This window comes from Aquarana catesbeiana, linkage group LG02 (genome assembly GCF_042186555.1).
Source record: "Aquarana catesbeiana isolate 2022-GZ linkage group LG02, ASM4218655v1, whole genome shotgun sequence".
NCBI classification, from domain to species: domain Eukaryota; kingdom Metazoa; phylum Chordata; class Amphibia; order Anura; family Ranidae; genus Aquarana; species Aquarana catesbeiana.
This window is the reverse complement of record NC_133325.1, coordinates 275,453,172-275,476,540: the sequence shown is the minus strand read 5'-3', so window position 1 is coordinate 275,476,540 and position 23,369 is coordinate 275,453,172. Positions and strand designations below refer to the sequence as shown.

Here is a 23,369-nt window from a genome sequence, read left to right as displayed (position 1 = left end):
TACTAAAATAATAATGATGTTGTTAAAAGCAGGTCTGCGACCGCAAATTGCAAAACCAGCTGAAATATATATACATAAAGGAAAATGTGTATACATGTATGAATGAATATATCAAAAGGATGATTAAAAATGATAATTAAAAAAATGTATTAAAATTAAAAGAATATTAATTAAAATGTTAAAAATATTTTTAAAAAAAATTCATACACCATATTGATCACGGTGAAAAAATTTTTAACGTATGTTTGGTGGATGACATCATATCACCCTGGTGTTCTCCTCGCAACATTGAAAACTATACAAGGAACAAACATTAAAAATATATAATATATAATATAATCATGCAAAAGAGAGGGAGGAAAAAGATTAGTCATATCTTAGGCATTATCAATAAACGCATTAATCTCAATATCTACGTTTAACCCCAGAGGTCTAAGGCATCTGATTTTGTAAATCCACTCCATTTCTAACTTGGAGATGGCACGTCATTCAGGTCCCCCTCTCCATGGTAATTTTAATCTATCGATACCAACAAACGAGGTTCCCTTGGGGTTCTGCCAATGTACATCTAAATAATGTTTAGAAACTGGATGGCCCTTAAAGCCTCTCCTGATATTCCTAATATGCTCGTTGATTCAGACTTGCAGGGGTCGCACAGTACGTCCCACATACTGCAGCCCACAAGGGCAGGTCAGAAGATACACAACGTTAACAGTAGAACAAGTAATAAAATATTTTATTGGAAAATCATGGGAAGTGCTAGTAGAATGAAAGTGACTAACCTTCCTGTCTTTAACGGCATTAATAGAGCAAACTGCACAACTCTTGCATCTATAGTAACCCACTAGATTTTGGAAAAACATGGGTTTAGTAGTGGGAGGGTCACAGACACTAGGGCCCACAAATGATTTAATTGAGGGAACCCCTCTGAAAACAACCTGGGGTCTATCAGGAAGTACAGGTCCCAATATGCCATCGTTTTTAACAATATGCCAATGCTTAGATAGTAATTTCTTAATTGAAAAATGTTGGTGGGAGTATCCTGTTATAAAAGGGCATGAAAAATTATTACCATTATCCCTCCCATTCATCTTGATTTTACCCATGTCAGCCCTGTTGGCCACCACTGTCTACACTGTTTCATTATACAAAACAATATTACTTTCAGTTCATATGTGCAAATAGTTTCAAGTTAGTTCCTCCATCTTACTCCAGTTGTCAAACATAATACCTAATGATGTTTTCTTGTTACATTAATGCCAATTAAGTGAACAATGCTAGGATGTCACTCATTCTATTTATTACTTGTATTTTGCTGCTGCTTGCCTTGTTTTCTGTGAAATTACTGATTGTGGGGAATCAGAGACATATGTTGATCGGTATATAGAAATGATGGATTAAAATGTGCGCCCTGCAAACACACACTGGGCGTATTATCCAAAGCACCTGCTGATTCTTCTCAATTGGTGTCATAAATACTGTATTTCGAACTATACTTTAGTCCTAATTTGTTATGTTTGTGATGATGGAGAGCTCACTCATAGACATTTAGCTATGATATGTCAGGTACATGTGAGATGAGTATTATCAACCATTATGAATGTCAAAAATACAGAATAGCCAAAATGTATGCTTGTGTATTTTGTAAATCCATTTGAAATCAGTTTTTTTCAAGGTTGACTGAAATTTGCTTACTTTTATCACATCAGCTATTTTGAGATTAGTGTTGTGTATGATAAAATGTACCTTCCAAGTAAAGTATATTTGATGCTGATCCTTAATGCTTGCATATCCATATTTTAAAGGTGCAACAAGCAGCAAAGACACTCATGATGTTCTGTATGCCAGGCAGAAGATTATTGTTGTTGCCAAAGCATTTGGACTGCAAGCCATTGATCTTGTTTACATAGACTACAAGGATGGAGAAGGACTTCAGAGACAGGCAAGGGAAGGAGCCCTGATGGGGTTTTCTGGTATGTATTCCTTATAATTATATTGAAATAACAACTACAGTATTTCCATTGTTTAATGACTTGTGGGGATAACAGTAATAGTGGAATAGCAAGCCAAAGTAAAATGGGGCTTCCTAAGAATCATATTAGGGGATTGTTCATTTGTTAAATATGAAAACCACCCCTGGAATTCATAAAGACTGGCATAGACAGATTTTGCAAAAATGTCTCTCATTAGTTGTAAAAGTGGTGCAGCATGATTCATGTACCTGTCTAGAACTTGTACTTCAATTTGACTCATGCTTTACCACTGTTAAAATGCAAACAAGACACTTTGGTAAGCTCTGTGACACATTTAAGAATCAGGAGGAGTTGCTGTCAGAGCTAAAATTGTTGCATATGCTGCATGAACAAGCAGGATTAGCGCCAGAGAAGTGCGCCCCCCCCCACACACACACACACACACACACACACACACACACACAAACACACACACAAACACACAAACACACACACACACACACGTAACCTCACAGTGATCCTTCAAGAACATGTATTACATACAGTAAAGAGCAGTGAATCATTCACATTTTGGCTTTTGAAAAAAACCTGATGTGATTGTAGCCATATTAGTGCAATTGTGACAGAGAAAATTGAGTACTGTCCGTGATACTTTTTTTATTTGCACTAACATACAATATTTTTCAGGACAAGCTTTCAGGGTAGAAGGGGGCATAGCCCGAAAGCTTGTCCTGAAAAATTGTATGTTATTGCAAATAACTTCTCTGAAAAAAACTGAAAAATCACTCTTACATAATTGTGCAGATTTACATATGAAACATTTAGATTTTAACCTTATTTAGCCTTACCTAATTTAAGTGTGATACTTCAGCTTAAAGCTGGCCATGTACTGTATGAAGTTTAGCCGATTCATCAAGAATTCGCATAGTAGGTGGAGCTGTCAGCCCTCTGCCACCTAACAATTGAAGGATTCAGGTGGAAAAATCATCGGTCAATCCAAGCATCCAATCAGTACCAGCGGCTGTCAGAATAAAATAGCTGCGGTGGGAGATTCATCCATCAATGCTGTATATTGTTAATGGTGAAATCTGTAAAAAAAAAAAAAAATTAACAGCTTATGGCCAGCTTAAAAGCTAAAAGTAAAAGCACTTTGTTGAAGAAGAAGCTTTATCCTTATGTGTCACTTATGTGTGGATGGCAAAAGTAGATTTTCACTCGTTTGAAGAGCTCAGGGCACCACTGTTATTCAACACTTTTAGGCAGCTTGTCCCCCATTTAACATCATAGTTCCTGTCACTATAGAACACAATAGTGGCCTGGGGTTCGGCGGCAGGAACTGTAGTGCTGAGCAGGGGAGGCATAAAGCAGAGGCTGGAACTCTTCCAAGACTTTGAAGATTTACCTCACCTCCTTTCGGTCAGGAGAGGGGGGGGTACGAGCAAGCGACCTCCCGCTCAAAAAACACAGGAGGCAGTTTTTGACATGTCCTTTATTGAAAAATAAAATAAAAAGATGTCTCCCGGTGTAGATCCATCATGATGCCCGCTGCCACCGCTTCTCTCACCATCTGACAGCTTTGCTGCCTCCTGCCACTAAAGACCAAGGTGCGGGGCCACCCAGAGATGTCGCCAAGTGGCCCTGCCCTTACTTTATTTAGCAGCGGGAGGCGAAGGAGCTGTCAGGGGGCAGGAGCTTTTGTCTGGAGCGGACATTATTTTTATTTTTTCTTCGGATCAGTGGTGGCGGTGGGCATCGTGATTTTTTTTAATTTTTGTTTTCCTAGGACTTGTCAAAAACTGCCACCTGTGCATATCAATGTGCTCAGAAGCAACTATATGACCTCCTTCAAGCTTATGGAAATCACTATATACTGCTTTACAATTAGTGACCAGTATCACCATGGCTGTACATAAATCACCTGTGTTATTTATGTACTCATGCCTCGTGTTTATTCACTAACCTCATTAAGTCATGGAAAAAAAGAAATTCAGTCAGGTAACATCATTTTGAGGAGCTGTGTAAGAGGATGATGAGGTAGCAAGCCTCTTACTGACTGGTCCACGGCTAATGGAAGTATAACAGTGTGAAATACAGTGGCTCAAAGAGGTAAGACAGTACCCGTATGTAGTCAGCTGTACTTACTTCCTCATGAGTGACTTGGTACAGGTGGATTATTTCCACAGCTGGGGGCTGCAGACTTTCAGTGGCACACTGTCTCTTGCCCTCTTCAGAACAAGACTAGACATTGAGGAGTGTGCTTTTTACAAACTCCAAAACTTTCTTCTCCATGTGGCGCAGGGACATTACCAGGAAACACTTTTAACTTCCTGTAATGTGCTGCATGTAAACCCTGTGCTAACATTTCAGTCAGTTTGGCTAAAGTACCACTTGTATTATCACTAGGGTGTTCACTAACTGTTAGGAATCTCATACAGCAAGTGCTAACTCCCGTGCAGCAGCTGCCCACAGATTCTGGCAACCCGGCAGCCTATTTAAACCTGAGATCTGCCTAGCCTCATTGCTGGATTGTTCCTGGACTGCTTACCTTGTTACTGACTCAGCTATGCCTCACACCTCTCTTTGGATCACTCTTGCCTGTTATGTCTGGGCTCTGGGTTATCAACCCTGGCTTGAACCTCTGACCACACTTCTGCCTCCTGACTTTGTACCTCACCGCCAGCCGACTTTTCCTTGTTCCTGACCCTGAACTTGATTGTGATTCTGCACCCATCTTTCTGGCTGCTGCCGAGCATAGCTTGCGACCTGACTCTATACTGCCACTGAGAGGATTCATGTATTTCAAAGCTCAAATTCACTGCTCCAGCTTGCTAGCACCTGTGCCATTCCGCTGCCCTCGCAGTTCCTGTCTCCACCAGGAGTGCTTGGACAGGAAATGCGCAATAGTCCACCCTTATCATCTTGGGTTCCTCAGTCTAGTATGTGCACACTATCATTGTCCACCCTGTTAGAATAGCTAGCTGATACAGGTTCTTTTTTTACATTAACCTGTAGGAAGGTTCAGGATACGTCTAACGTTGCATCTAGAAGTCGGTTATGCCCTTTAGGAGCAGGTTGAAGATACTGCTCTTGATTATATTGCTCCTCCATACTACTGTTATTCCTACTTTGATCTCCAAATGTACCTACCAGTATGGGAAGATAGTAAGCTTTCTATAATCAACAGTACATACATCCAATGTACAAACAGGTAATATCCACAAAGGGCCCGACAGGAGTCCTGGTGAAATTGTGCACATGTACCTGGGTATATAATATATAGTTATTAACAGAGATACTTCCAGATGAATGTTGCAGGAAAGTCCAGTTGCAGGGGCCCCTGAGGATGATCAGTAGGCAGCATCTGACTTGGTGTCGAAGAGCTGAAGACAGAGTCAGCGATGATGGGGAGACTCTCCAACCATTGTCCAACCGATCTGGAACATAGCTTCTCACCAGCAGAAACTGTGGTGTGATACTGGAACTCAGGATCAGCTTGTCTACTCTCCTTCTTTGTCCCTAGTAATGTCTAATCTGACATGCAACCAGACCTCTATCTACTGGGCCATTGGATGTCTAACCTGGCTGTAGCCTATGCTGATTATTGAGCCCTGAGCTAAAACTAGCTATAAAATCCCAGACCAGAAGGGACAAGATAACTAAAATAACTATCATTGCATATAAACTCTTTCACCTGCTAACATACTGGAAGGTGACCACTACATACAATATCTCACAAAAGTGAGTACACCCCTCACATTTTTGTAAATATTTTATTATTTATTATCATGTGACAAAAACAGTGAAGAAATTACACTTTGTTACAATGTAAAGTAGTGAGTGTACAGCTTGTATAACAGTGTAAATTTGCTGTCTCCTCACAATAACTCAACACACAGCCATTAATGTCTAAACCGCTGGCAACAAAAGTGAGTAAACCCCTAAGTGAAAATGTCCAAATTGGGCCCAAAGTGTCAATATTTTGTGTGGCCACGATTATTTTCCAGCATTGCCTTAACCCTCTTGGGCATGGAGTTCACCAGAGCTTTGCAGGTTGCCACTGAAGTCCTCCTCCACGCCTTCATGACGACATCGCGGAGCTGGTGGATGTTAGAGGTCTTGCGCTCCTCCACCTTTCATTTGATGATGCCCCACAGATGCCCAATAGGGTTTAGGTCTGGAGACATGCTTGGCAAGTCCATCACCTTTACCCTCAGCTTCTTTAGCAAGCCAGTGGTCGTCTTGGAGGTGTGTTTTGGGTCATTATCATGTTGGACCAGTCTCCGAAGGGAGGGGATCCTGCTCTGCTTCAGTATGTCACAGTACATTTTGGCATTCATGGTTCTCTCAATGAACTGTAGCTCCCCAGTGCTGGCAGCACTCATGTAGCCCCAGACCATGACACTTCCACCACCATGCTTGACTGTAGGCAATACACACTTGTCTTTGTACTCTTCACCTGGTTGCTGCCACACACGCTTGACACCATCTGAACCAAATAAGTTTATCTTGGTCTTATTAGACCACAGAACATGGTTCCAGTAATCCATGTCCTTAGTCTGCTTGTCTTCAGCAAACTGCAGACTTTCTTGTGCATCATCTTTAGAAGAGGCTTCCTTCTGGGATGACAGCAATGCAGACCAATTTAATGCAGTGTGCGGCATATGGTCTGAGCACTGACAGGTTGACCCTCCACCCCTTCAACCTCTGCAGTAATGCTGGCAATACTCATACGTCTATTTCCCAAAGACAACCGCTGGATATGACGCTGAGCACGTGCACTCAACTTCTTTGGTCGAACATGGCGAGGCCTGTTCTGAGGGGAACTGTCCTGCTAAACTGCTGTATGGTCTTGACCACATGGCTGCAGCTCAGTTTCAGGGTCTTGGTAATCTTCTTATAGCCTAGACCATCTTTATGTCGAGTAGCAATTCTTTCTTTCAGATCTTTACAGAGTTCTTTGCCATGAGGTGCCATGTTGAACTTTCAGTGACCAGTATGAGAGAGTGAGAGCGATAACACCAAATTTAACACACCTGCTCCCCATTCACACCTGAGACCTTGTAACACTAATGAGTCACATGACAACGGGGATGGAAAATGGCTAATTGGGCCCAATTTGGACATTTTCATTTAGGGGTGTACTCACTTTTGTTGGCAGCGGTTTAGACATTAATAGCTGTGCGCTGAGTTTTTTTGAGGGGACAGCAAATTGACACTGTTATAGAAGCTGTACACTCACTACTTTACATTGTAGCAAAGTGTAATTTCTTCAGTGTTGTCACATGAAAAGATATAATAAAATATTTACAAAAATGTGAGTGGTGTACTCACTTTTATGAGATACTGTATATACTATAGCACAGACCTAGATATCTGGCACTGTGCATGTAAGATAACAATAGGACAGAGACTTGTCTGTTATTCAAATCGAGAGGGTATGGGCAGCCACAGGTAAACCGCCAAAACATAGGAACAATTACCTAATAGTCACTGATTATGGCCTTGATAAAATGCAGCAGCAGCTCCTGTATGTGTGGACACGTGGTATCTAAAAACCTCTCTGGGTTTTTTTTTAGCCTAGTCTCCCAGAGACAGGATTTGCATACGTAATTATCTGTGTAATATTAAGGCTCGGTTCACACTACTATGATGTGATTTTTCTGCGATTTTCAGTGTGATTATGTACTGTGAATTTGATGCGACTTGGCTGCTTGTTTGCATTTTCTATGTGCCAAGTCGCACTGTATTTGATACCAAAGTAGCACAGGGGCCTTTTTCAAAATCGCATCATACTGAGTGGCATTGATGATTATAGCCACCATTGAATATAATGTGATTTTCCTTGACATACGATTCTGTGCAACTCAAGTCGCATCAGAAATTGCACTAGTGTGAAGCAGCACTAAGATCACAGGTATTCACAAATCCAGACAATAGAGGGCAGCAGATCTCTGCATAACATTACTGAATTATATTTGATAAGTGTATTTTCTTATATCTGTTCAGAATTCAGCTTCAGTTATTCCTACTACTAAAATGTATTTTTTTTTTAAATAATGAACCTCAGGCTTCTCTGTCAACATGAATCTCTTACATTATGCTGTTGGGTAACTATTTGTAAAGTGATCTGGACTACAAAAAAGCAAATATGCATGTTATATATCTGTCATTGTACTGATTTCTATGACGAAATTAAAGTACAACTCAAGACCACTCAGTGTTATTTAAACTTTAGTTACTTTTTTAGAACTTTAACTTATTTAACTTTATTGTATACAAATGTAAGCTATAAACAAACAAGACAGCAGCACACATCTAATGATGATTTTGCACCATTTTGTAGCAAAGTAGTGTAGACTAAATGCCCATTCGTCCTGCTGAATTTCTGCAGAATTGGCCAAAATTCGAGCCATGGGTACCTCTGTCGACACCACCTGTCAAGAAAAGAGTTGATTGTTTAGTAGATTTTTGTCAAAGGAGCCAGGGGAAAAACTGTCAGCTGAACAGCGCCTATTTGGACTTTTTGACAGCCACGAGTGCCAGCTGTCAGAATACAATAGCTGGCCTGCTTTTTTTTTTTTTTTTTTTTTTTTGTACTTTCGAAGCCAGACATTGTTTTATGTATACTTTTGGTGTATTTCTGTAAAAGATTGTGGTAACAAATAAATAATATATAATAGTAGTGAAACAACTGTTTTACTCCTAAAAACAAATACTTTGGTGATAGGAAAAAAAAAAGACTCCTGACTAGCTGAAACAAAGACAGGATCCCACCACCATAATAATTAAAGGGTTGAGAACATGAATTCTGTATTAATGGCTCCTAATATCTTAATAATATCCTAATAGTATCTTAAGACCTATTTAACAAATTACATTAAATAACAAAGTTTCACATAGTCATGTCATCATAGGGGATATCGGTGTGGGTTGTACTGTCTAGAAAAATATTCATACATGCATAAACTAAATACTAATGCATAAACTATGCATGCTCCAAGGCTAATATAATCATCATGCTTGTGATTTTTCTTTGGTTCACAATCTTTCTAAATTAATAAAACATAAAACATTCCATTAAACAGAAGTTTTATGTCCAAACTGAAGTTGTAATAATGATAAGTAATACATATACAGATTATTCTTGTATTAGGAAAGCTGCTGTAGCTTCTCTGGTGGTAGATAGGATACAAGAACACCGTTCCACATGCAAGGGGAAAAACTCTTGCGAAGCTGCTCTGCTCCACATGACCTGCAGTGAGCACGGAAATCTTGATGGATCTATTTAATTAATTCATGTATTCCCCTTTTTAAATAGTACCCCTATGTCTTACAGCACTTTACAGAGGGTAGAGAGCCATTCACATAAGTGGTATTTGCCTCCTCCACATAGGTGTGCGCAGCCTATTGCATTAGGGTGTGCACCCTTAAGCTCAAACACACATGCGTGTGCGGGTGTCTACATATATATGACCCTGGCACATTGATTTCCCTGCCGACACAGTGAAAGAGAAGAGCATAAATACTTCTCTTATGGCAGAGCCGGTAAGAGGGAGATCTTTTCCCTGTTTCTGCTCCTACACAGAGCGATAACACTAATGTGCACAGGGTCATTAGGGTGTGCCTGGGCACACCCGGCACACCCTGTGCGCACGCCTATGCTCCTCCATCCTGGGCAATTCCAGCCCTTCCCTTAATGGTTCTCCAAAGTCTTAATGTAAAATTACGGGTAGAATAAAGTAAACCCAATGGTGCCATATAACAAAAATTTAATCGCAAGCACAATATATCCAGTTCGGCTACAGAGCAATTTTTTTTCTGTGTCGCATACATGTAAAAATCCGAATTTTTGGCAATAAAATTACATAAACCCACAGAATATTATATATTTTCTGAAAGCAGTGGCCCTGTAGAAAAAAAAAAGGTGATAGTTGCAAATTTTTGTTTCACGTGATACTTGCGCAACTGTTTATTAAATGCAAATTTTCTGGAAAAAATATAATAAAATGAGGTTTAGTGCAAAACCACACCATATAATACCCATTTTTGGTTAAAATAGAAAAGATGAGGTTGCATTGAGTATATAGATACCTAACATTCCATGTTTTAAAATTGCGTGCACCTACGATATCGACAAAAACTATGGTGCCCAAAAATCACCATAGGTGACGCTTTAAAAGCCGTTACAGCTTATCAATTTAGAGTTAACTAGGAGCTCTTGTACTTGAATTATTGTTCTCACTCTGGCGTTCGCAGCGATATGTCACATGTGTGGTACGACCGTGGTTTACATACACGTATGGGCTTGCATTTGTGCAGGTGTGCCGGGAAACGGGGGTTTTGGCCATTTTTATATATATATATATATATATATATTTGATTTTTTTTTTTTTTTTTTTTTTTTTACGTAATTGCTTTTCGAAGGGGTTAGTAAACCCTTATGTGATAGCATTGGGCAGGGGACAGATACTCTTTTTGGAAACATTAGGGGTCTATTTGCCCTTCACACCATCTAACCAAGCACAGATTTGCTTGGTTAAATGTGTCTCCTGGCTGTACTGGCCAGGAAAAGGTGCATATGAAACCGGAAAGTTTCATCACTTCAGGTTTCATTGTTTGCATATGTGGTATGAATTTGCCTCAGTCTCACTGCTGTCTCTCTCCCCCCGCTGGCGGATGTGTTCCCGGGCGTCAGTAAGCACCGGTTAGATGTGTCTCCTGGCTGTACTGGCCAGGAAATGGTGTATATGAAACCGGAAGTGACATCACTTCCGCTTTCATTCTTTGCATGTGAGATTGAGGCATGGATTTGCCTTAGTCTCACTGCAGTCTCTCTTCCACCTGCCGGCGGATGTGTTCCCAGGCGTCAGTAAGCATGAGACAGTGCGGGAACCACAGGAGGAGGGCAGGCCGCCAGGGGGAGGGGGGACCTGTGTGGCTGGCTGTGTGAAAGTGGTCAGCAGGTATGGAGCCAGTGTTCTGTCAGGACTATCAGTCCTGACCTCAACCTGATAGAACAACTTTGGGATGAATTAGAGCGGAGACTGTGAGCCAGGCCTTCTCGTCCAACATCAGTCCCTGACCTCACAAATGCACTTTTGTAAGAATGGTCAAACATTCCCATAGACACACCTTGTGGACAGCCTTTCCAGAAGAGTTGAAGCTGTTATACCTGCAAAGGGTGGGTCAACTCAATGTTGAACCCTACGGACCAAGACTCGGATACCATTAAAGTTCATGTGCGTGTAAAGGTGGGCGTCCTAAAACTTTTGGCAATATAGTGTGTGCTAATGATTAGAGAAGCAGGAATTATTCTTGTTTTTTTCCTTTAGTGTCCTGTGCTGTAATTTTTCTATGAAAAGAAATAGCTAATGATAAGTCCCACAGCATCTTGCAGATTAAGATGTTGGGTTAAATATGCACCATTTTTATTCTGATATTTTAAAACAAGATAGCAAGGTTTATAGACAGATGGCAAATGCAGAGACTGATGGAAGGTCACACTAAGCATTTGCTTGATGCAGTAAGACATAATGGTTAGTTTGGTTGGTTTAATTTACAGAATGGCTTTATACAAGGAAACGTTTAAAAGGGCAGATTTTTTTTCCTAGAAAAATACAGATTTCACTATTAATACATTTTTGCTATGTTAGATCAGATGTTTAACATGGGGAGGTATATCAACTGATGCCGATATCAGACAGAAGCACAGCATGATCGGATAGTACATTCCTGCCAGTCAAGCAATGCAAGTCTAAGAGAGGTGAATAAACTAAAATATTCATATGTGCAATAATACAGCACTTTTGTGACACTGGAAGACATCACAGAGGTATATGGCCATATGAAATAACATGGCATCAGGCCAAGTCCTTCTGTGCTGATCATAAAGCTCAAAGGTGATTTGCAGTATGCCAGTATTTCAAATTAGCTGCATGCATGGGACCTTAGAACACAGACATACTTATAATAATACCAATTTATACTTGGTACAGTATACGATTACAAATACTGTATATATGCTCATTTATATTTTGGTACAGTATATAACTGTAGAGATGTTCAAAACAGAAAATGGTAACATACCAGGTTGTTAGATTGGGACAATATCATGTGATATTGTTGATATGGGTATGGGTATAATGAGGTATGCATGTTATCTGACTTGCATATGGAAATTAGTATATGGGAAGACAGTAGTAAAGCAGAGATGTAGTAAATATTCAACCCAATAAGCTGCTTTACCATTTTATCACAGTTAACAGGATTGGACAATGATCAAATGCAGTATGTGAGTAGAAAGCAGGGTTGTCAACCATCTGTAAATTCACAGAGAGTTTGTAAAAAACAGGGATTTTTACAATTGTCAGTGAATGTCCATCATGGGTTTTTTCTTGCATCTCCGCCACAGCACACTGGGAGCAAGCAGGCACCAGCGACTGCATTTGCCAGTGGAGTGATGTCTATCCTCTAACTCTCCATATGCCTGCATAGATAGGAACCTTGCACTCATCTGGTAGCAGCAGCTGTTGAAGCAGCCAGGACTCTCCAGTCTCCTCCTGGGGTAAGCTGTAGCTGCTCTTCTGCAACAGCATTTTTTTACCTGGTTCTGTCAAGGAGGGGGATTTGGAGGAAAAAGGGGCATCGTTTTTGGTTGTGAAGTGGCCAGTGAGATCTTTTCTCTGTATGTAGCACACAACTAAACTTTGCACTCTCTACAAAGCACTTTGCTATGTAGAGAGTGCAGAGTTCAGGAGTGTGCTAAGTACAGAGTAGCACTATTACTGCACTCTACACATAGCGCACTCCTGAACTCTGCACTCAGCGCATTCCTGAACTCTGCACTCTCAACGTAGCGCACTGCTGATTAATGTGCATTTGAGATTGGTCTTCACCTCTCTATTAAGTTGCCCATTACTATGAACAATATACAAGTTTTGAATCATTTAGAGTTAGTAGTTAGTAAAAATAGCCCAATTTTTTTGTATAATGCGAAAGATGATGTTACACCAAGTAAATAGATACCTAACATGTCATGCATTAAAATTGCGCACGCCCGTTGGTCATAGCCAAGACCCGATCAAAGGCAATTTCAACTTTGTTTGGGTCTCTGGCCAGGTGGCGGACGTGCTGGCTGGATGCTCGGGTCTCCCCGTGGGACAGGGGAGTCCAGGGCGAGCAGTGGAAGGCAGGGAAGGCAGCAGGAGGCGCTGCTTGTAATAACAGCCAAGCAGCATCAATTGTCATCGCATAAGAGCTGACCGTCGGCTCTAAAAAATGGTACCGGCGTGATGCCAGCTGCAGGCATCACTCCGGTACAACCACTTGAAGCCAAATGACGTACAGGTATGCAATTTTGTGGTAAGTGGTTAATGATTTTGCCAATATTTTATATTTTCACTCTGCTGGGGTTGTGACAATACAGTTCTATACTGTTTAGATCTCTTATATAATGTCTGCAGTCTCTGACCATCTCCTGTACTATGTATAATACTAAATAATATGCACAGCCCTTCGGTGTGTCAGGTACTGCAGTTGAGGTCACCGAAATCTCATCAGTTGACCATCACTGGGATGCAGTCTCAAACCAGGCTATATGTCCACATAATAAATGGCGTGTATGAGAGTCAGAACAAGCCAATTGTGGCTTAAAGTGGATCTTTAACCATGAAGGCCTCTTTCACACATGCTGCTGTCCCTTCTTGATAGGCGGTACCTCCTCTGAAACTTGACATCAGTTAAACTGTTTCACAGTGAAGCTAAGCATCAAGGTCATGGCAATGTGTACTCACACAAACAGCTGCTATCTTCAGTTAGACGTTGGTGGTCAGAGACAGTTCTGTTTAATCCTCCTCTTTTAAACCACTTCCACTATTAGGCACAATGCAGTCATTCCCTTTGCTCTCCGTGGCATGCATAGCAGAACTTGTTTTTCCCAGGGTGGCTGATATTTTGCCACTCTGACTTTTTAAGTGAAAACCAGGCAAATTACTTGTTATGGGTATTGTCAGTGTTTTCACATTGTGCTTATACTGTTTCAACATTGATTGTGTTAGTTTCTAATAGGAGATCTGTTCTTTTTCAAGTTGTCAGTAAAAAAAAAACAATTGCTGTGTCATTAAATTTTCCATGTTTTTTCAGTAAAAAGAGTTGTGGGAGGTTGACAACCTTTGTAAATAGCATACAAAAAATATGGAAGTGGGAGTTTTAAGGTTTACCATAAGCTCCTGAAGAAGCCAGTATGATGGCGAAATGATGTACCACAATCGTATGATTTTCATATGTTGTTTTTAAATTTTTAATGTTTATACAATAAAACTTTGATAATTTTGATTATGTGTTAAGTGGAATAATTTTTGCACCTTATGGGCCCTTTCACACTAGTGCGGGAGCGGCGTCGGCGGTAAAGCGCCGCTATTGTAAGCGGCACTTTACCATCGGTATTCGGCCACTAGCGGGGCGGTTTTACCCCCGCTAGCGGCCGAGAAAGGGTTAAAAACCGCCGGCGGTATAGCCACGCTGTCCCATTGATTTCAATGGGAAGGAGCGGTATACACTCCGCTCCTTCACCGCTCCGAAGATGCTGCTAGCAGGACTTTTTTTACCGTACTGCTAGCACACCTCTCCAGTGTGAAAGCCCTCGGGGCTTTCACACTGGAGACAAAGCAGTTTCACTTTTGGGTCGGTTTGCAGGCGCTATTATTAGCGCAATAGCGCCTGCAAACCGCCCCAGTGTGAAAGGACCCTAAAACTTCCATATTTTTTGTATAATGACCTTACTATGGGGAGGTGGTGCATATCAATAATAGTCCCTACCCTTGGATGAAAATGTATTGTTTTCTTTGTAAATAGTAGGTAATCTGGGAAGTCTGGATATTTATCAGTTATTGTTTTTATAATGTTTCAGTACTAGAGAAGATTATTCTAGGTGACTTAAAAAAGCAATATTATACATGAATCCTTTAAACACACCCTTAAAGTGTACCTGTTCCCAGGCTGTGGACATTAAAATATTTACACATACTTAAAAATCAGTAAAAGAATTTTAAAACAGGCCATCAATGACCTCTCTAGCTGCTTTTAGGCTCCATGCATTTTTTTAAGCTCCTAGAAGCTGTTATTACCATTTTTTCTGCTTCTAGAAGCTAAATATTGTTATTCTATGTGTCCATGCACATCCATGGGCGGCACAGTGGTGTAGTGGGTAGCACTCTCACCTAGCAGTAAGAAGGGTCGCTGGTTCGAATCCCGACCACGACACTACCTGCCTGGAGTTTGCATGTTCTCCCTGTGCCTGTGTGGGTTTCCTCCGGGTACTCCGGTTTCCTCCCACACTCCAAAGACATGCTGGTAGGTTAATTGGATCCTGTTTAAAATTGTCCCTAGTATGTATGAATGTGAGTTAGGGACCTTAGATTGTAAGCTCCTTGAGGGTGTAGGGACTGATGTGAATGTATAATGTATATGTAAAGCGCTGCGTAAATTGACGGCGCTATATAAGTACCTGAAATAAATAATAATAAATAATACTTTAGGCTATTAGCATTTTTTGAGCTTTAGCTTCTAGGAGCAGAAAAACATTTTTTTTGTAGAGTTTCTTGGAGGGTTTTTCTAGTAGAAACGTTCCTACACGCTACTAAACATAGCAAAAATAGCGTTTTTTATTTTTTTTTTCACTTTTACTGCAAAAACGCTAATAAAACGCTAGCACTCCCAAACGCGACTACAAAAAGCTGTTATTATATCCAGTATTTTTTGCAGCTTTTTTTAGCTTAAAAAGAATGCTAGTGTGCTTGGTGCCTTAATGTGCAGTTTGGACGGTGACGTCATAAGGGGTTGGGGCCTCCATGTGGCGTCACCAGATGGCTCCCCCCATGCCAATATAAGTAGTGGCACACCTAGCATTAGAGCAGGAGAGAGCATTGAGTTAACATCAGAGGAAGAACAGAGGGAGAGGAGACCCGGTAGAGGTAGAAAACAGCAGACAGAGGGAGGAGAACCCAGAGAGGGCTAGAAGACATCAGCGGAGAGCAGAGAAGAACCGGCAGAGGCAGAAGACATCAGTGGAGGAGGCAGAAGAGCTAGAGAGGGGAGAAGAAATCGGAAGTGACGCTGGAGCTTCCCTAATAAATTACTTTTAAAACCTGTGTACTGCATTTTATTTTTGGCACTTTTTTTAGGTGAATGGGTAGAGGTAAAATGTACCCCATACTCATTCAAATAGGGTGGGGGGCCCGGAATCTGGGGGCCCCCTTGTTAACCTCCCTGGCGGTATGATTATTTCGGATTTTAGGTGCTGAAAGCGGTACCATTATTTTGCATGGAAATTTGGCGTTTTATATTGTAGGTCTGTAAATCTTAACAATAACACACTTAAATCTGTCCAAACCAGAGTCTAGTAGATATCCCGGGTATGATAAAGTTTGAAACACAAAAACATAAATTGTAATATAATAAATAAAAATAAATAATTAAAAAAAAATTTTAAAAATAGTAATAAAATAAATTTCCCCACAATTCACTATCGCTCAATTCTGCAAGTGTTCTAATTTACTATCGCTGTTTTCTAGCTGGTCTAAAGCCACTTTTGACGTAAAGGGACACTTTTTGGTTGCTATGGACAATCTCCAGTTTCCAGGCAGAAAGAACAGTGTATATCATGTAAAACTGCATGCAGGGCATGGGCCAGAGCACTGGGGACAAAAGGGATGTGAAATCATTTCATACAGTACTGTAATCTGTAAGATTACAGTACTGTATGTGTTATGATTTTGACAGTTTTTTGAATTTCCCGCCAGGCTCCGCCCCCGTGCGTCGCGCCGCTCGCAGGGAACGGAGCCTGGCACGGAGAGGCTTCGGAGGAGGACGGAGCCCTCGGACACTGCGGGGGACATCGCAGGATCCCGGGGACAAGGTAAGTAACGCCGCCCCAGGATCCTGCAGTGCGATCCCGAGTGTGGCTCGGGGTTACCGCTAATGGTACTGAATTTTAACCCCGAGCCACACTCGGGAAAACCACCAGGGAGGTTAAAGAAACTCTACAAAAAATTTTTTTTCTGCTCCTAGAAGCTGAAGCTCAAAAAATTCTAATAGCCTAAAGTAATGTGCACTGTCCCCATCAACATGGGGGCAAATTGCTTTAGAGTGAGGGGCACATGCCCCCCCCACCCCAAAGCGCAAACCCCCCATGTTGAGAGCATGTGTCCTAGTATGGTTCAGGAGGGGGGGGGGCGCTCGCTCGTCCCCATCCCTCTTTCCTAACCTGCTGGGCTGCGTGCTCGGATAAGGGTCTAGTTTGGATTTTTGGGGTGTGTTTTTCCAGCGTGGGGGTTCCCCTTATAATCCATACCAGACCGAAGGGCCTGGTATGCTCTTGGAGGGGGAACCACATGCCTTTTTTTTTATTTGGTATGGGGTTCCCCTTCAAGATCTTCAAAGCTCAAGTCGCATGCAAAAGTCGGATCAGTTAAGACGGCGATCTGACTTTGATCCGACTTCAGTGATATTCAATGGGCTGAAGTAGGATCAAAGTCGGACCAAAGTAGTGCAGGGAGCATTTTCAAAGTCGGACCGACTTGTGTCAGACCAGTTAACCACTTAAGGACCGCCTCACGCTGATGTACGTCGGCAAGGCGGCACGGGCAGGCAAAATCACGTACATATACGTGATTTGCCTCCCGCGGGTGGGGGGTCCAATCGGACCCCCCCCCGGTGCCCGAGGCGGTCCTGTTTTGTCCCCCGGCGATTGGAGGGGGACATCCGTTCGTGGCCCCCCCCCTCGCGATCGCCGCCGGCCAATCAGATCACTTCCTTTGCTGCTGTATGCTAAACAGCAGCAAAGGAAATGATGTCATCTCTCCTCGGCTCGGTATTTTCCGTTGCAGCGCCGAGGAGAGAAGACTTCACTGTGAGTGCACAACACTACACACACAGTACAACATGCCAGGCACACAAAACACCCCGATCCCCCCCCGATCGCCCCCCGATCCCCCCCCAATCACCCCCCCCCTCCCTGTCACAAACTGACACCAGCAGTTTTTTTTTTTTTTTTTTCTGATTACAGCATTGGTGTCAGTTTGTGACAGTTACAGTGTTGGGACAGTTAGGGTTAGCCCCCTTTAGGTCTAGGATACCCCCCTAACCCCCCCTAATAAAATTTTAACCCCTTGATCACCCCCTGTCGCCAGTGTCACTAAGCGATCATTTTTCTGATCGCTGTATTAGTGTCGCTGGTGACGCTAGTTAGTGAGGTAAATATTTAGGTTCGCCGTCAGCGTTTTATAGCGACAGGGACCCCCATATACTACCTAATAAATGTTTTAACCCCTTGATTGCCCCCTAGTTAACCCTTTCACCACTGATCACCGTATAACCGTTACGGGTGACGCTGGTTAGTTCGTTTATTTTTTATAGTGTCAGGGAACCCGCCGTTTATTACCAAATAAAGGTTTAGCCCCCCGATCGCCCGGCGGTGATATGCATCGCCCCAGGCAGCGTCAGATTAGCGCCAGTACCGCTAACACCCACGCACGCAGCATACACCTCCCTTAGTGGTATAGTATCTGAATGGATCAATATCTGATCCGATCAGATCTATACTAGCGTCCCCAGCAGTTTAGGGTTCCCAAAAACGCAGTGTTAGCGGGATCAGCCCAGATACCTGCTAGCACCTGCGTTTTGTCCCTCCGCCCGGCCCAGCCCAAGTGCAGTATCGATCGATCACTGTCACTTACAAGGCACTAAACGCATAACTGCAGCGTTCGCAGAGTCAGGCCTGATCCCTGCGATCGCTAACAGTTTTTTTGGTAGCGTTTTGGTGAACTAGCAAGCACCAGCCCCAGGCAGCGTCAGGTTAGCGCCAGTACCGCTAACACCCACGCACGTACCGTACACCTCCCTTAGTGGTATAGTATCTAAACGGATCAATATCTGGTCTGATCAGATCTATACTAGCGTCCCCAGCAGTTTAGGGTTCCCAAAAATGCAGTGTTAGTGGGATCAGCCCAGATACCTGCTAGCACCTGCGTTTTGCCCCTCCGCCCGGCCCAGCCCAGCCCACCCAAGTGCAGTATCGATCGATCACTGTCATTTACAAGGCACTAAACGCATAACTGCAGCGTTCGCAGAGTCAGGCCTGATCCCTGCGATCGCTAACAGTTTTTTTGGTAGCATTTTGGTGAACTAGCAAGCACCAGCCCCAGGCAGCGTCAGGTTAGCGCCAGTACCGCTAACACCCACACACGCGCCGTACACCTCCCTTAGTGGTATAGTATCTGAACGGATCAATATCTGATCCGATCAGATCTATACTAGCGTCCCCAGCAGTTTAGGGTTCCCAAAAACGCAGTGTTAGCGGGATCAGCCCAGATACCTGCTAGCACCTGCGTTTTGCCCCTCCGCCCGGCCCAGCCCACGTGCAGTATCGATCGATCACTGTCACTTACAAAACACTAAACACATAACTGCAGCGTTCGCAGAGTCAGGCCTGATCCCTGTGATCGCTAACAGTTTTTTTGGAAGCTTTTTATTGAACTGGCAAGCACCAGCGGCCTAGTACACCCCGGTCGTAGTCAAACCAGCACTGCAGTAACACTTGGTGACATGGCGAGTCCCATAAGTGCAGTTCAAGCTGGTGAGGTGGCAAGCACAAGTAGTGTCCCGCTGTCACCAAAAAGACAAACACAGGCCCGTCGTGCCCATAATGCCCTTCCTGCTGCATTCGCCAATCCTACTAATTGGGAACCCACCACTTCTGCAGCGCCCGTACTTCCCCCATTCACATCCCCAACCAAATGCAGTCGGCTGCATGAGAGGCATTTTTATGTCCTCCCGAGTACCCCTACCCAACGAACCCCCCCCAAAAAAGATGTTGTGTCTGCAGCAAGCGCGGATATAGGCGTGACACCCGCTATTATTGTCCCTCCTGTCCTGACAATCCTGGTCTTTGCATTGGTGAATGTTTTGAACGCTACCATGCACTAGTTGAGTATTAGCGTAGGGTACAGCATTGCACAGACTAGGCACACTTTCACAGGGTCTCCCAAGATGCCATCGCATTTTGAGAGACCCGAACCTGGAACCGGTTACAGTTATAAAAGTTAGTTACAAAAAAAGTGTAAAAAAAAAAAAAAAATATATAAAATAAAAAAAAATTGTTGTCGTTTTATTGTTCTCTCTCTCTCTATTCTCTCTCTCTATTGTTCTGCTCTTTTTTACTGTATTCTATTCTGCAATGTTTTATTGTTATTATGTTTTATCATGTTTGCTTTTCAGGTATGCAATTTTTTATACTTTACCGTTTACTGTGCTTTATTGTTAACCATTTTTTTGTCTTCAGGTACGCCATTCACGACTTTGAGTGGTTATACCAGAATGATGCCTGCAGGTTTAGGTATCATCTTGGTATCATTCTTTTCAGCCAGCGGTCGGCTTTCATGTAAAAGCAATCCTAGCGGCTAATTAGCCTCTAGACTGCCTTTACAAGCCGTGGGAGGGAATGCCCCCCCCACCGTCTTCTGTGTTTTTCTCTGGCTCTCCTGTCTCAACAGGGAACCTGAGAATGCAGCCGGTGATTCAGCCAGCTGACCATAGAGCTGATCAGAGACCAGAGTGGCTCCAAACATCTCTATGGCCTAAGAAACTGGAAGCTACGAGCATTTTATGACTTCGCCGGATGTAAATAGCGCCATTGGGAAATTGGGGAAGCATTTTATCACACCGATCTTGGTGTGGTCAGATGCTTTGAGGGCAGAGGAGAGATCTAGGGTCTAATAGACCCCAATTTTTTCAAAAAAGAGTACCTGTCACTACCTATTGCTATCATAGGGGATATTTACATTCCCCGAGATAACAATAAAAATGATTGAAAAAAAAAAAAATGAAAGGAACAGTTTAAAAATAAGATAAAAAAGCAAAAAAATAATAAAGAAAAAAAAAAAAAAAAAAAAAAAGCACCCCTGTCGCCCCCTGCTCTTGCGCTAAGGCGAACGCAAGCGGCGGTCTGTCGTCAAATGTAAACAGCAATTGCACCATGCATGTGAGGTATCACCGCGAAGGTCAGATCGAGGGCAGTAATGTTAGCAGTAGACCTCCTCTGTAAATCTAAAGTGGTAACCTGTAAGGGCTTTTAAAGGCTTTTAAAAATGTATTTATTTTGTTGCCACTGCACGTTTGTGCGCAATTGTAAAGCATGTCATGTTTGGTATCCATGTACTCGGCCTAAGATCATCTTTTTTATTTCATCAAACATTTGGGCAATATAGTGTGTTTTAGTGCATTAAAATTTTAAAAAGTGTGTTTTTTCCCCAAAAAATGCGTTTGAAAAATCGCTGCGCAAATACTGTGTGAAAAAAAAAAATGAAACACCCACCATTTTAATCTGTAGGGCATTTGCTTTAAAAAAATATATAATGTTTGGGGGTTCAAAGTAATTTTCTTGCAAAAAAAAATAACTTTTTCATGTAATCAAAAAGTGTCAGAAAGGGCTTTGTCTTCAAGTGGTTAGAAGAGTAGGTGATGTGTGACATAAGCTTCTAAATGTTGTGCATAAAATGCCAGGACAGTTCAAACCCCCCCCCAAATGACCCCATTTTGGAAAGTAGACACCCCAAGCTATTTGCTGAGAGGCATGTCGAGTCCATGGAATATTTTATATTGCAACACAAGTTGCGGGAAAGAGACAAATTTTTTTTTTTTTTGCACAAAGTTGTCACTAAATGATATATTGCTCAAACATGCCATGGGAATATGTGAAATTACACCCCAAAATACATTCTGCTGCTTCTCCTGAGTACGGGGATACCACATGTGTGGGACTTTTTGGGAGCCTAGCCGCGCACGGGACCCCGAAAACCAAGCACCGTCTTCAGGCTTTCTAAGGGCGTGAATTTTTGATTTCACTCTTCACTGCCTATCACAGTTTCGGAGGCCATGGAATGCCCAGGTGGCACAAAACCCCCCCAAATGACCCCATTTTGGAAAGTAGACACCCCAAGCTATTTGCTGAGAGGTATAGTGAGTATTTTGCAGACCTCACTTTTTGTCACAAAGTTTTGAAAATTGAAAAAAGAAAAAAAAAATGTTTTTTCTTGTCTTTCTTCATTTTCAAAAACAAATGAGAGCTGCAAAATACTCACCATGCCTCTCAGCAAATAGCTTGGGGTGTCTACTTTCCAAAATGGGGTCATTTGGGGGGGTTTTGTGCCACCTGGGCATTCCATGGCCTCCGAAACGGTGATAGGCAGTGAAGAGTAAAATCAAAAATTCACGCCCTTAAAAACGCTGAAGGCGGTGATTGGTTTTCGGGGCCCCGTACACGGCTAGGCTCCCAAAAAGTCCCACACATGTGGTATCCCCATACTCAGGAGAAGCAGCAGAATGTATTTTGGGGTGCAATTCCACATATGCCCATGGCCTGTGTGAGCAATATATCATTTAGTGACAACTTTGTGCAAAAAAAAAAATGTGTCACTTTCCCGCAACTTGTGTCAAAATATAAAATATTCCATGGACTCAATATGCCTCTCAGCAAATAGCTTGGGGTGTCTACTTTCCAAAATGGGGTCATTTGGGGGGGTTTGTGCCACCTGGGCATTCCATGGCCTCCGAAACTGTGATAGGCAGTGAAGAGTGAAATCAAAAATTTACACCTTTAGAAATCCTGAAGGCGGTGCTTGGTTTTCGGGGCCCCGTACGCGGCTAGGCTCCCAAAAAGTCCCACACATGTGGTATCCCCGTACTCAGGAGAAGCAGCTGAATGTATTTTGGGGTGCAATTCCACATAGGCCCATGGCCTGTGTGAGCAATATATCATTTAGTGACAACTTTTTGTAAATATTTTTTTTTTTTTGTCATTATTCAATCACTTGGAACAAAAAAAATAAATATTCAATGGGTTCAACATGCCTCTCAGCAAATTCCTTGGGGTGTCTACTTTCCAAAATGGGGTCATTTGGGGGGGTTTTGTACTGCCCTGCCATTTTAGCACCTCAAGAAATGACATAGGCACTCATAAACTAAAAGCTGTGTAAATTACAGAAAATGTACCCTAGTTTGTAGACGCTATAACTTTTGCGCAAACCAATAAATATACGCTTATTGACATTTTTTTTACCAAAGACATGTGGCCGAATACACTTTGGCCTAAATGTATGACTAAAATTGAGTTTATTGGATTTTTTTATAACAAAAAGTAGAAAATATCTTTTTTTTTCAACATTTTCGGTCTTTTTCTGTTTATAGCGCAAAAAATAAAAACCGCAGAGGTGATCAAATACCATCAAAAGAAAGCTCTATTTGTGGGAAGAAAAGGACGCAAATTTCGTTTGGGTACAGCATTGCATGACCGTGCAATTAGCAGTTAAAACGACGCAGTGCCAAATTGGAAAAAGACCTCTG

The 23,369-nt window shown here is 42.2% G+C and overlaps 1 protein-coding gene across 3 annotated transcripts in view; it reads left to right on the top strand.

Moving 5' to 3' along the window:
• CLYBL (citramalyl-CoA lyase) overlaps positions 1–23,369 on the top strand; it is a 576,732-nt gene that overhangs the window by 506,530 nt on the left and 46,833 nt on the right. For all 3 annotated transcript variants that reach the window (XM_073614445.1, XM_073614447.1, XM_073614444.1), the window contains one exon: positions 1,806–1,973. In XM_073614445.1, the coding sequence (XP_073470546.1) occupies positions 1,806–1,973 (168 nt within the window). The remainder of the gene's footprint in view (positions 1–1,805; positions 1,974–23,369) is intronic.